At 37.0% G+C, this 12,603-nt stretch overlaps 1 protein-coding gene across 3 annotated transcripts in view; it reads right to left on the bottom strand.

The window, feature by feature from the left end:
- Positions 1–12,603, bottom strand: part of SH3D19 (SH3 domain containing 19) — a 71,603-nt gene that overhangs the window by 30,508 nt on the left and 28,492 nt on the right. For 2 of the 3 annotated variants that reach the window (XM_081960242.1, XM_081960244.1), the window contains exons 3-5: positions 7,715–7,755; positions 1,581–1,623; positions 343–490 (exon numbers count right to left, since the gene is read on the bottom strand). In XM_081960242.1, coding sequence (XP_081816368.1) covers positions 343–490; positions 1,581–1,623; positions 7,715–7,755 — 232 coding nt within the window. Of the gene's footprint in view, positions 1–342; positions 491–1,580; positions 1,624–2,642; positions 2,684–7,714; positions 7,756–12,603 lie in introns of all 3 variants that reach the window. The other variant, XM_081960243.1, reaches the window with a different exon arrangement.

Below are 12,603 nucleotides of genomic sequence, written 5' to 3'. Positions count from 1 at the left end.
ACAGGTACTTTTTCCAGTGCTATTGTAACTTTGAACGGTTACTAAATGAACTTTGAATGGTTACTAAATGAACTGTCAAGAACATAGAGAAGAAATTGTCTGAAGAATTTATGGCAATCTCAAGTTATCTTTTTGTTCAGAGAGGAATTTCAAAAGCCAGTCTTACCTGCTGGCTTTTCATTATGGCATAATCGTCAGTTCTATTTTTCCCCCACTTCAGTTCACCATTTCTTCTCCTGAACTCACCGTTCATGGATTCTGATAACTACAGTTATCTCACTACATTATAATGCTCAAACAAACATCAACTTGAACCAAGAAGGAAATTCTGTGCTTCCTCACCTCTGCTGGAACAAGTTCAGTGGTTCTCCAAGGCGTCTGACTATGAGTTGACTGGAACAGTAGCCCTTGTTGAGCGACACAGTTTCCACCTGGAAACCAGGAGGATGGTCCAAGTGGCTCAGCTGCAACTATTGTAATTTCAGGGCGCCTGGATGGGGGGAGGGGGGAGAACAGGACCAAATTCAGCAATGTATGACTACACAGTATTTGGAAAGTGATTGGCTCTTTCTAATTCAGTTGCTTGGAAACACCTTCTCTCATTTTTTGAACCCATTAGTGCCCATAGACAAGTCCATTTACCACCTTGTGTTTTTGTTGCCTGTATCTAAGAGGCCAAACAAAATCTCCAATATTCTTATAATTGGCAAGAATTCAATTTTTGAAGTATCCATACATTTGCTTTAACCATGTTTGTCCAAGCTTTTGGTTTGCCCGTACCACATTGAATAATTGTCGTGGGCTACATATAAAATATGTAATATAATGTACTATATGAATAACAAACTTCATTTATTTTTCTATATGTTTTATTGCCTCGTGGGGCTGAATTAGTAGCTGTCCCACACCCTAAAGGCCCATGAGCTTCAGGTTGGCCATGCCTGATCTAAACAATCTGTCAACATAATATTGGGCATCAAAGGCGTGAATTGCCACAACATATAAAATATTGTAGAGTCCACAAAAATCAATAGTAGCCTGTATGTCCAATCTCAACAGACTTGATTTATCACTTTGTGATGACAGCATCCATACACATAGCAAACTCTTTCACCCTACCTACTTTTCCCAATATTTTGGAAAATGATAAAGTCACTTGTCTTCTATCAAGGCTGTAATTGTTAATTTATTATAAACCTTTAATATCAATATTCATTTTAATTGTATTATTAGTCTAACTTACATTATGTTTTAACCAGGAGGTGCCATCCTGATTGTTGAAGAATCAGGCAGAAAGAGTAGAAATTAAATAAATAAAAAAACAAAGTCCTTGAAACTTAACTGCATCAGTTAATGCAGTCCAATGAATATGCCACAGGACAGAGGATTGATTTTAAAATACAATTTCCAAAGAAAACATATTTAAATCTATTTATTGTCTCATTTTTAAACGTGTAATAAAAAAAACCAGTGCAACATTTAGATATTCTATAACAACATTTTCATTTATATGTTATAAGTCACTTCTTACACTTATTTTATTGGTAGAATAATTAGAAATGGAGTGATTATCACCATACCTTCTTTCTCTTTGCTGTTCACTGTGATAAGTTGTCCGAGAAGCTAATTTTAAACAAAAGGCAGACAATTAATTTTTTACCACTGCTAACATATTTCAATGTGTTTCCCAAAATTCTTCAGAAATGATTACTATCCATAGGTGATTATCAAAAAACCATTAATTATTTAATTCAAAACACATGATTAAAGTGTTTTTGAGTCCAGCATTTGATCAGCATCTCCTTATGGCTTTGAGATTAAGGAAATTTCATTAGACATACCTTATAGCCAATGAAACAATATAGAGCATTCAAAATTAGTTCCACAATATTAAACTATAAGTATACTGTACATGGTTGATTTATTAAAGTCTTTAACATTCACATATACCTGATTTGACTTCATTTTAGTACAAAGGCAAAAAGTCTGATATGATAAATATTCACACAGTCAGTTAAACCATATGGACTTTGGTTTGCCATTATTAAGTGAGCCACTTCTGGTTTATAAATCAGAAATTACTTAGTGATCCATTGTATATATTCATCAGATTTTACTGCATTCATCATCATATATATTCATCAAATTTGACTTAGCGTACTATGTTAACCAAAATAATCAAAAGAATATGTGATTGGCTCTATCAATTTGTTCTACTTTTCTGAGACCCCGCATTTCATGTCTGTGCTTTCAAATGACAAGCGAAAAGTAGACTGGGAATTTCCAGTAAGTAATACCATAATTCCAAGCATAACCTCAGTAAGATTCAGGCAATAGTACTACTAATAAAAAAATTAAAGCTTATGTTAGGTAGTTATATTAGAGCACATTCCTTATGTAAAATGACCTAACTATAGATTTGCTCATTATAAATCTTATTAAATAACTGAAGTTTTATTTGAATGAGATCATTTGCATTTATCGTATATAATGAAAACAATAGCAAATTAGAAGGAATATTCTCCAGATAACATGATTTAGCGGAAACTCTTGTTTGATTAAGCAGCAGCAAATTATTCTAATTGCACCGTTTAAAATTTATAGAAGCAAAGCACCAGGTGGGGAAGTGAGGAAAGACATACCTCTTCTACGGGGCATATTTGAGGTGCACTATTCATGAGTGCTAAAGGAGAAAAAGAAGGGTTACAGAAGAAGATAAAGAAAGAGAAAAAAGAACAAACCAGATGAACAGTAAAGATCCATTAGACTGTCTTTGTTAGTCAGATAAGGGTATCATAGTATGTTTCCCCCACAAATGAACTCTGGCAGTGTTTTAAATGCCAGTTTTAAAATTCAAATTTGGTTTTAAAAAGGAGGGGGGGAAATAACCAGCAGCTTCATACTGTATCTATTTGAACAACAGAATTAAACAATCTCCTTATTTTGAAGGTGTTGGTACTCCCCCCCCCCCGACTCTTCAACACTTGAATATTCATTGAAGATAGTAGAATTACTCAAAACTTCCATGTTCTACAATGGCAAAACATTGTTTTGATTTCTCTGTCTTAGTAAATATCAATTTTGCAACAAATGTTCATGTTTCCTTATTAATGACTTTTTCAGGGAAAACACATGCTCCTTTTATAGTCTCTTTCAGTGTCAGAGGACAGGCTGCCTGCAAATTAGCCAGCGCCTATAGCCCACCAAAGTGTGGCAATAAATGCTGAGCAGAGACATAGCTCAGTATGGTGGTGTTGGCGTGGGAATCAGCGGGAAGATGTTGGTGCTCGTTTAGGAAACTAAAACAGCCTGCAGCAGCCTAAAGCAAATGGAAGGGTTACTGTTCTTCAGAAGTAGGGCTTACATAGAGAAGCCGTGCAGTAGTTGTAGTAAAGCTGCAGTAAAATAGGGAAAGAGTGTTATAGTAAACTGAGTACTAGTCTTTGAGTACTTGTAGATGTGTTGCCTAAGAGGCCAGGTGGGTTGTGTTGGCTCTCTGGGGTTTTGGACATTCAGATAAACCGATTTAACTTTGAGAAATACAATTTCTCTCTTGTTATTATCATAATCTATCACTGCATTTAAAAGATAAAGGCTCACTATCAGGGGTGGGTTGCTGCTGGCATTACTGCCGGTTCGGTGCACGTGCAATTTTGCACGCGTGCCAGACGCGCGCTCCGCGTGCATGCACAGTTGCCCGTAAATAGGTCTGCGCATGCTCAGAACATTAAAAATAAACATGCCACGCCGACCGGGGAACCGATTCGGAGGCGTGGCAGGTCTGGGTCGCTGCCAATTCTAGCGACCCAGGCAGGCAAACCACTACCAGTTCGGCCAAACCGGTCCAACCATAGGAACCCATCTCTACTCACTATGCCTCCTATAAATCTGCACATAAGGAATCTGAAAGAAAAATTTCAGTCAAGACCCATGCATAAATGATTTCTGCTTGTAAGCAAAATCTCCTTTTTCATTTTAGTCATGTGGTCAACTGAAATTGCTTTAGAGAATTTCTTGAGTTTATCTTGAGATAAGGATCTCTGGGGCATTAGATTGTTATGCTGGATGTAGGGAGATCCAGCTTCAAGTCCTCTTCAGCCTTAGGAACATTAAGTCACTCAAAATCTCTTGGTGTAACTTATCTAATTCGATGACATATAATAATGTTATTTTCCCCCCAGGGCTAGGGAACCATACTCACTGAGACCTAATAAATGCTTAAACCATTTATTTTACATGCATACAAACAGTGTCCAGTTTAAGAACGTCCAACTTAAAGGCAATCCCTAGATACAAATGGGCTGCCTATTACTAAAAATGGTGAACAGCACTGCCTTCCTTGAACCTACAAAGCACTGAAGCTGTGCAATGGTTTCAGGTATCACTGAAGCCACACGTGTTTAATATATAGCCTGTTTTCAACAATTCCAGAAAGCACTGCACAACTTCAATGCTTCACCAGCTGAAGGAAGGAACTCAATCTGTCAGTCTTAGTAATAGGCAGTCCATTTGTAGTCATAGGCAGTCCAACTTAAAAAGAAATGCAGGTTAAAGACAATTAGGAACAAAACATGTTCCTAATTCAGGCACTGCCTTACATTTCCTTCCCTATTCACTTTTCCAAACAAAAATATTGTAAGCATGTGTACAATAATTGTGTGCATCCTTTTGTAAAAGCTACCAGCTATTCATAATAATATTCCAGAGTGGCACAGAGTCACCTTGTAGATGGGACATGGGCAGCATAAAATGTAGTAAATAATAAATAAATAAAATATGCCTTTATGCATGTATGTGTGCATGTGATATGTACATATTTATATATATAAAACAGCTTTAAGTAAAATTGCTGCATAAGCACTCACCAGTATGTCACATGCTATCTTAACTACTGCATACTGGGAAGAGGTAGAATGTTTTACATAATCTCATGAAATGTTATCTTGCTAAAGATTTCATTGGAAATAATTGTGTTTTATTTGCAACTAGAGAGAAAGTGAGCAAGCAAGAAAATGCTTGTTTGTAGATAAACTATATATAAAGGAAAACATTCCTTCTATACTAAAGAAAAAGAAACAAGTATATAGGGAGGGATACAATACATTTGCACAAATGTTCATCTGTACATATGCTCACAGAACCAGTGTGTTCAGTGGAACTAAACAGGATAAATGTACAGAAATTAACGTCATTAACAGTTGTCCTAAAAATGTCTTCTGAAAAAAACTCTGATGTTTAGAAACTTTGGTTCTTCTCTTTAATTTAATGCTCCCCCCCTCTTCAAAAGTTGGGGAAAAGTTACTTTGATTGGAAAATTGGAAAAATGGTTAGAGGAAATATGAAAAGTGTTTTAGTAAAATTGTATTTATATATATATGACAATTCCATACAAGCAACCATGTTAGTTTGAAGTAAAAGAATGTGAGAATTTGACAAAAATGCTTAAGGGTGAAGGGATGAAAAAAAAGTGAAACAGTATTCGTTTATCAGCGTCAATTTAGTCTGCCACCTATTTATATTATCTAGAACATTACAAATAATTGATCATTAAGCCTGAATTAATATAGTCATACTACGTCAAATATATTTCCAGTTATTAGAATGCAAATAATAGCATGGAAATTGCCCTTGTCAGACAGTAAGTGACTTTTCAGACAACGGATCCGCATGCCACATCTCTCAAGTGGCCTGGGGTAGATATGTGGCTGTGCCGCATATCTAAAAAGAGATGGTGCATAATTTGTGGGTCCTCTGGAACGCTCAGCTGCTATTGGAATAGCCGGTGAAACTTGTACTCAGGGGTAGCCTCAGTTATCCAGCTGCAGCTAGCCTGCCAGGTGCTACTCTATCTGGAGCCAGAAGTAAAGGCAACAGTTGCTCACCCCATTATTTCGCTATTGGAATATTATTATATATTCTACATGGGACTGCTCTTGAAGATCATCCCAAGACTACAACTGATGCAAATTTTAGCTAAAGGAATTACAAACTGTTCTATAGCACCAATTGTTGTAGCAGCTACAGTGGATGCCATTCTGTTTCTGGTTGCAGTTCAAGGTGCTACTTATCACTTTTAAAGTCCTTATCTGTTGGATGATAGAACCAATCCATCCAACTAAAGCATTCATGCAGAGAACATATGCTCAGAGGTCCAACACATATGAAATATAATGGGAAGACACTCAAAAGAAAGCATTTTCTGCAGGGGCTCTGTTGAATAGAAAAAGGGGCACCAATTAGGCAGCATGTGAAACTAGCCCCTCCCCACAATCCGCTGAAAAACCACCCTTCATGGAACCAGTCCCTGGCATCCAAAAGGCTGTGCGGGGGTGGTGGTGTTGGAGTAGAACACCTTTTCATAATATATATGATTTGTGCCTGGATCTTCACAACCCTGAGGTAAGAGAGAATTGTGCCTGTGATGAACAATGGTGGCGCTATTAATAAAGTATATAATTCTCGACTGATTATAAGATAGCATGTGTGTTATTGTTATGGTTATCAATTAATGTTTATTCATATGCTGTTGCTATTATATAAGCTGTTGCTTTATAAATAAACTTATATTTATTTATTTTCTTAATATAAGCTGTTGATATTGTAAGCTGCTTAGATCTGTACTGACTGAAATGACGTAAAAACACCAGAAATAAACAAATCTTTCAGCTATTCAAATAACTCTAAAATCCAATGAATGCTAATAATATCCCACTCTGCTATATCGCAATATAATTTACAACCACTAAATACAATGACATGGTTACAGGCTCATCTAAAAAATAAATTGAATATTGACATTTATTAGACAGAAGAAGCAAGAACCAGATTCTTTTCCTATGGATTCCAGATCAGGTGGGATCATGTAATACTTCTATCAGCCTGCTTTTAATTTTGGTTCAGAATTAACATTAAACCATAACGTAGCATTACAATAACAAGCCATAACAAGTTTTACAATTTTTTTTCTTCCTTTACAAAGAGAATTTTTGAAAAAGCTTGTTTTGGATTAACTATAAATTTCCTCATCATCCAAAATCATATTTTAATTTATGGTAGTGATACGTTCAACCAACTTTGTTCATATTAACTACAGAATAGAAATCAAATGCTCTATTAAAGTGCAGATAATATAAAATAGAAATTCTGATATCTTTCTCCAAAACTTGTTGGATAAAAGAAATCACAAATACAAGTTCTAGCATCTTCTTGTTTCATAAAATGAGTAAATAACAAACAATGCAATCCAGCTCAGGTTTTTATACTAGAAAATGAGAATGATATATAAGCAAAGAAATATATTTAAAGACTTGTCAAAAAAAAATTCTTTAAACAAGTATGTTTGGTGAGAAGGCAAACAACTGATCTGAATAATTTAACTCATTTATTTTTTATCAAAATACATTGGATGTAACTTACATAATTTTGATAAATTAGCATGAACTCTGTTTAAAAGAGCTCAAAAAGAAACAAATTTATCTGTTAAACGAAACAACAAGAATCAGGTCATGTATAATGAGGATAATCAATCCTGGAATTTGAAATATTTACAAGAAAGTGCAGGGAAGAAAAACAATATATCTGCAACGGTAGAGCAATTTACAAACAACACTAAAAACCAAAGCACCTGCAGTCTATTTAATGAAAATATTAATAAACATTTGTTCATCTCTTCGGCATTCACCAGATAGATATAACAGACCAAAAATCTACTTACTTCTCTTGATTGCTGCTTTAATAGAAGACAAGGGACCTTGGCTTAAAAAATGAAAAATAGAACAAAAATATAATTACACATTATACAAAAATATAGATCATCTAGTAAAGCAGTGGTGGGTTTCTGCCAGTTCGCACCGGCTCAGGAGAAACGGTTGGTGAAATTTACCGATCCGGTGAGAGGAGGTTCAACCGGTGGATCCGGAAGTAACTTCCGGAACGCCTGCCACAGTCCTGTCACTCGCTCGCTCTCCCCCACTCGTCTAGAAGCCGCTCCATCACTCGCTCCCTCCACCTGTCCGCACTATCCTAGCCCCTCCCACCGCTCACTGATTGGCTGGCTCACCAATCGCCCCCCCCACCTCTAAGAACCCTATCTAAACCCACTTATCTTTTTCCCTGCTTGGCTCTCTATTGCTGCCTGCTGACTCCGAGGAGGTAAGTAAGCTGCAACTAAGCACGGAGCAGGGAGCCGGCGGCGGCAGGCCATGTGGAGCGGCCTGCCGTGGCCCTGCACTATAAGCGAGTCCGGTGACCTTTTGCGGCCTTGCAAGGATCCCGGGCTCACTTATAGCGCAGGGCCGCCAGAAAGCACAGGCGTGGGGGTGGGGATGGCGGTGGGAGCTTACACGGCGTGGCCGGCATCTTTGAAAAGTTTGGGGACCTTGCAAGGCCTCTGCAAGGTCCACGGCCTTGCCTAAGATGCCTGGCTGCCAGAAAGCATGGGCGCGGGGGTGGGGACGGCGGTAGGAGCTTACATGGCGCGTCTGGCCTCCTAGGACCTCCTAGGCACCAGCCACACCGCACAAACTACCGTCCATCTCCTGTGCTCAGAAAAGCAACTCCGGGAAGGTGCTTTGGTGGTGGCAGCGTCCTAAAACCTGCTTGCTAGCAAAGGACTTACCCGGGCTTCCTTTTCCGAGCATGGGGAGATGGGTGGTATTTTGCGCCGTCCATCTCCCCATGCTCAGAAAAGCAACTCCGGGAAGGTGCTTTGGTGGCGGCAGGCATCCTAAAACCTGCCTGCTAGCAAAGGACTTACCCGGGCTTCCTTTTCTGAGCACGGGGGAGATGGACGGTAGCTTGTAATGAGGTTGTAATGAGGGGTCCTGGGTGCTCTCTGAGCTTGGTGCAGACATTTCATTAACAAACTAGGTAACATCATCAGTGCTAGAAGGGAGTGGGGTTGGGGGGAAGGAGGAGAAAGATAGGACAAAAAGGAGAAAGAGAAGGAGAAAGAGGTGATGGAGGATAGTGGGATCCTTGCTGCTTTCTGAGCTTGGTGGTTTTCTTACAGGCATTTCATTACCAAACTAGGTAACATCATCAGTGCTAGAAGGGAATGGGATTGTGGGGAAAGGAGGAGGAAGAGGAGAAGTAGGAGGACAAAAATGAAAAAGATAAGGAGGGAGAGGACTGTGGGGGCCTTTGGTGTTCTCTGAACTTGATGGTTTTCTTGCAGGCATCTCCTTACGCAACCAGGTGTATCATCAGTGCTAGAAAAAATGGGGTATACAGAGAGGAGGAGGAGGAGGGCAATGACTGTGTGGTCCTTGGTGCTCTCTGAGCTTGCTTGTTTTCTTGCAGATGTTTCATTACCCAAACCAGGTATTATCCTCATCATCAGTGGTAGAAAGAGTGGGATATACTGAGAGGAGGAAGAGGAGTGGTGGGGGGAGGGAGACGACAGCGGGGTCCTTGGGTGTTCCCTGAGCTTGGTGGTTTTCTTGCAGACACTTCATGACCCAGCTAGTATCTCACACCAATGACAATAAAACATCTGCAAGCAAACCATCGAGACCACAGGGCATTTATTTCTTCATTTATTAATTTATATGCCTCCTGCCTCGTGGTCATCACGAACTCCTCATCAGGACCTTCCACAATGACCGGCCTTAGAATTACATCTCCACAATCTCAAATTTTATTTATTGTGTATAGAATATTTTTAATGGTTTTATTTTAATTTATTGTGTATAGAATATTTTAATGGTTTTATTTTAATTTATTATGTATAGAATATTTTAATGGTTTTATTTTAATTTATTGTGTGTAGAATATCTTTTTTTAAATTATTTTAGGGAATTTTTATTTATTTATTGTTTATATAATGTTTATTACAAGAAATGTTATTCCTTTTTGCAAATGTTTTATTTGTGATGCAATATGTTGCTTTTAAGTGTACAGGTTGGTGCATGGTTTATGTGTCTCAAGGTGGCTGCTTTTCTATGGGCAGACCAGGTTGGTGCAAGGCAGCTTTGCCAGATTTTGTGTGTTTCTGTGTGATACCTGGTTGTTTAGGTAACTGTGAGGTGGTTGCTGGTTCTGTGAGCTTCCTGGCACTGTCCTTTATAATTTCCCACAATGCCTTGATGGTTTTTATTCCAGTGGCTTTGTCTTTCCTATTCTTAGGGTTAGGGAAAAAAACTGGTTTTATCTGCAGTCTTTTGGGGGGAATTGTTATTTTTTGGTGTTTTCCTGGCACTGCCATAGTTTGTGTGTGTGTGTGTGTGTGTGTGTGTAATGTCCCACAGTTATCCACACATTAATAATGATCTAGTACTAATAATATTTCCTTATACATTTTAGTGACCTTTCCTTACATAATTGGGGTTTTCTTTCATACTTTTAGATTTCGAATTGCTGTTTCTGTTAGTTAGCAATTGATAAAACAAATCCCACCTGAAAAAGTATTCGAAGCCTTCTTGATTTTAATTGCCAATTTATTCATTCTTGCACATTCTAATATTTATTCATTTTCATATCTTTGTTTTTTCCACTGTTTTGCAAACACAATTCCAGCAGCTGTTAACATGTGTAAAATTAAATATGTATTCCCTTTAAAATACAAGTAGTAAGTAGTAAGCTACTTACTTTCTGTAAGTAGCTCTTTTATAGTTTTGTGTACTTATTTTAATCTTATTTAAGTAGTAAGTACACAAAATAATAAATTTCCTTTTTTATATCTTCTTTTTGTAGATCATCCATTGGGGCAAACAATTCAGTGACATCGTCTTGGCCACTCCCATCCGGTCACATGACTGACAAGCCACTCCCACCTGGTCACATGACCAGCAAGCCACTCCCACAAAGCAAGCCACACCCACAGAGTAGGTTCCAAATTTTTTTGAAACCCACCACTGTAGTAAAGCATGCATTTATGAAGGTAGCCATGTCCCAGGGTCATGTGATCACCTTCTGTGACCTTCTGACAAACAAAGTCAATGGGGAAGCCAGACTCACTTAATAACTTTGTTTCTAACTTATAGTGACTCACATAACAACTGTGGCAAGAAAGGTTGTTAAAAAAGGGAAATTTTACTTAACAATTCCTTGCTTAGCAATGGATATTTTGGGCTCAACTATGATTGTAAGTCAAGGACTACATATATTAGACATTATTGCATATGAGCAGATTTACAGAAAAATTGTAAATTTTTCCTTCTTCACTGATTGGCTGAAACCAATTATGGAAAGGAGAACTACAGGGACTGCCACATACCCACAGGAAAACATTCAGTTGTTTACCAATTTATCAATTATTTCAGGATATTTGCATTTGTATACTGGCAATTGTTTCTATGCCCTAAAATACAGAAATGGACAGAAATGATGCTTTTAGTACTAACACTGCTTGGTATAGATGCTATATTGTATGAAGTTGTAGTATGGATTGATTGATTATGCTTTACTATTGTGAGAACTCAGTTTTCATAGTTTGTGCCAAATCCAACTTAATATAAACCTGTTTACATCAACCACAATTTAATGTGCTAGTTGAACTCATTCATTTTGTCCTTTATTGTATTATCCTTGAAATTTATAAACATTTTTGCATACAATATATGTTGGGTTTTTTATTTCTTTTGTTTCCCCCAATATATATTGGTAAAATATATTATTTTCCTATATTTGGACTATATATTCCAAAATCTAGACACCAATTTAGAACAATGAGAATCATCACATACAGGCAAATTCTGATGCTCCAAATCAACTATTTCCAGCAGCTTAAATTTCTAGATCAAGATTATCAACAACAAAAAGGACGAATGTAAAGTTCAACCATTTGTTCAGGGATAAACCTTGTTTGATATTTCTGGTAACTCTTAAAATTCTTTTTGATGAACTATGATTGAAAAGAGGATGATTTGTGAGTTGTGTTTAGATAAAGTTTGGCTATGAGGAGGGTTGTTTTTTTTATTTGTAATGTTAAAATAGATGGAAAAGTTAGTACGTTAGTTTATGTCGATGTGATGAAGGTTGAAAACCACTTTTTATTTTTGTTTTGTTGCCTTTTTATTTTTGTTTTCTCTTTTTTATTTTTCTGCACTTTCTGATCATTTTTATCTTCTAGTTAGTTTTAACTACCGTATGTTTATTGAAAACTTGAGTACAATTATTAACTAAAATAGAGTCCTTCGTATGATCACTCAGACCTTAACTCTTCTGATAACTAGAGAAAGTAATTTCATACAAAAGTAATAGAATCTATTTTATGTTCTATTGTTTTAATCTGTATAGCTTAATCTACTGCATGCTAAACTTTAGCAAAAAATAAAAAACAAAAGTCAACCCTAGAAAAGTATAAACAATAAAACAGCCGTCGCAGCAAACATTTAGTTTCTCTGGTTACTGTTAAAGCAATAGATTGCACACAATTATTGAAAAATATCTATGAAAAGTTATTTCAAAAATTTCTGGGCAGCACAGGCAGGATGTTAATATTTCTGGTGGCTGAAATCCACATAATACAATGCTAATTGACATATTATTCTCTTTCCCTTTCTATCTTTTTATCCTGAAATATATTTCATATTACCCTAAAGATGTGAAAGCTTCATTCTTCAACTAAATTGATCTACATAATTTTATTGTGCTTCAGTATTG

This window comes from Natrix helvetica, assembly GCF_964273705.1.
Source record: "Natrix helvetica genome assembly, chromosome: 7".
Classification (NCBI taxonomy): Eukaryota; Metazoa; Chordata; class Lepidosauria; order Squamata; family Natricidae; genus Natrix; species Natrix helvetica.
Note: the sequence above shows the minus strand (reverse complement) of the source record. Positions and strands in the feature narration are given on the sequence as shown.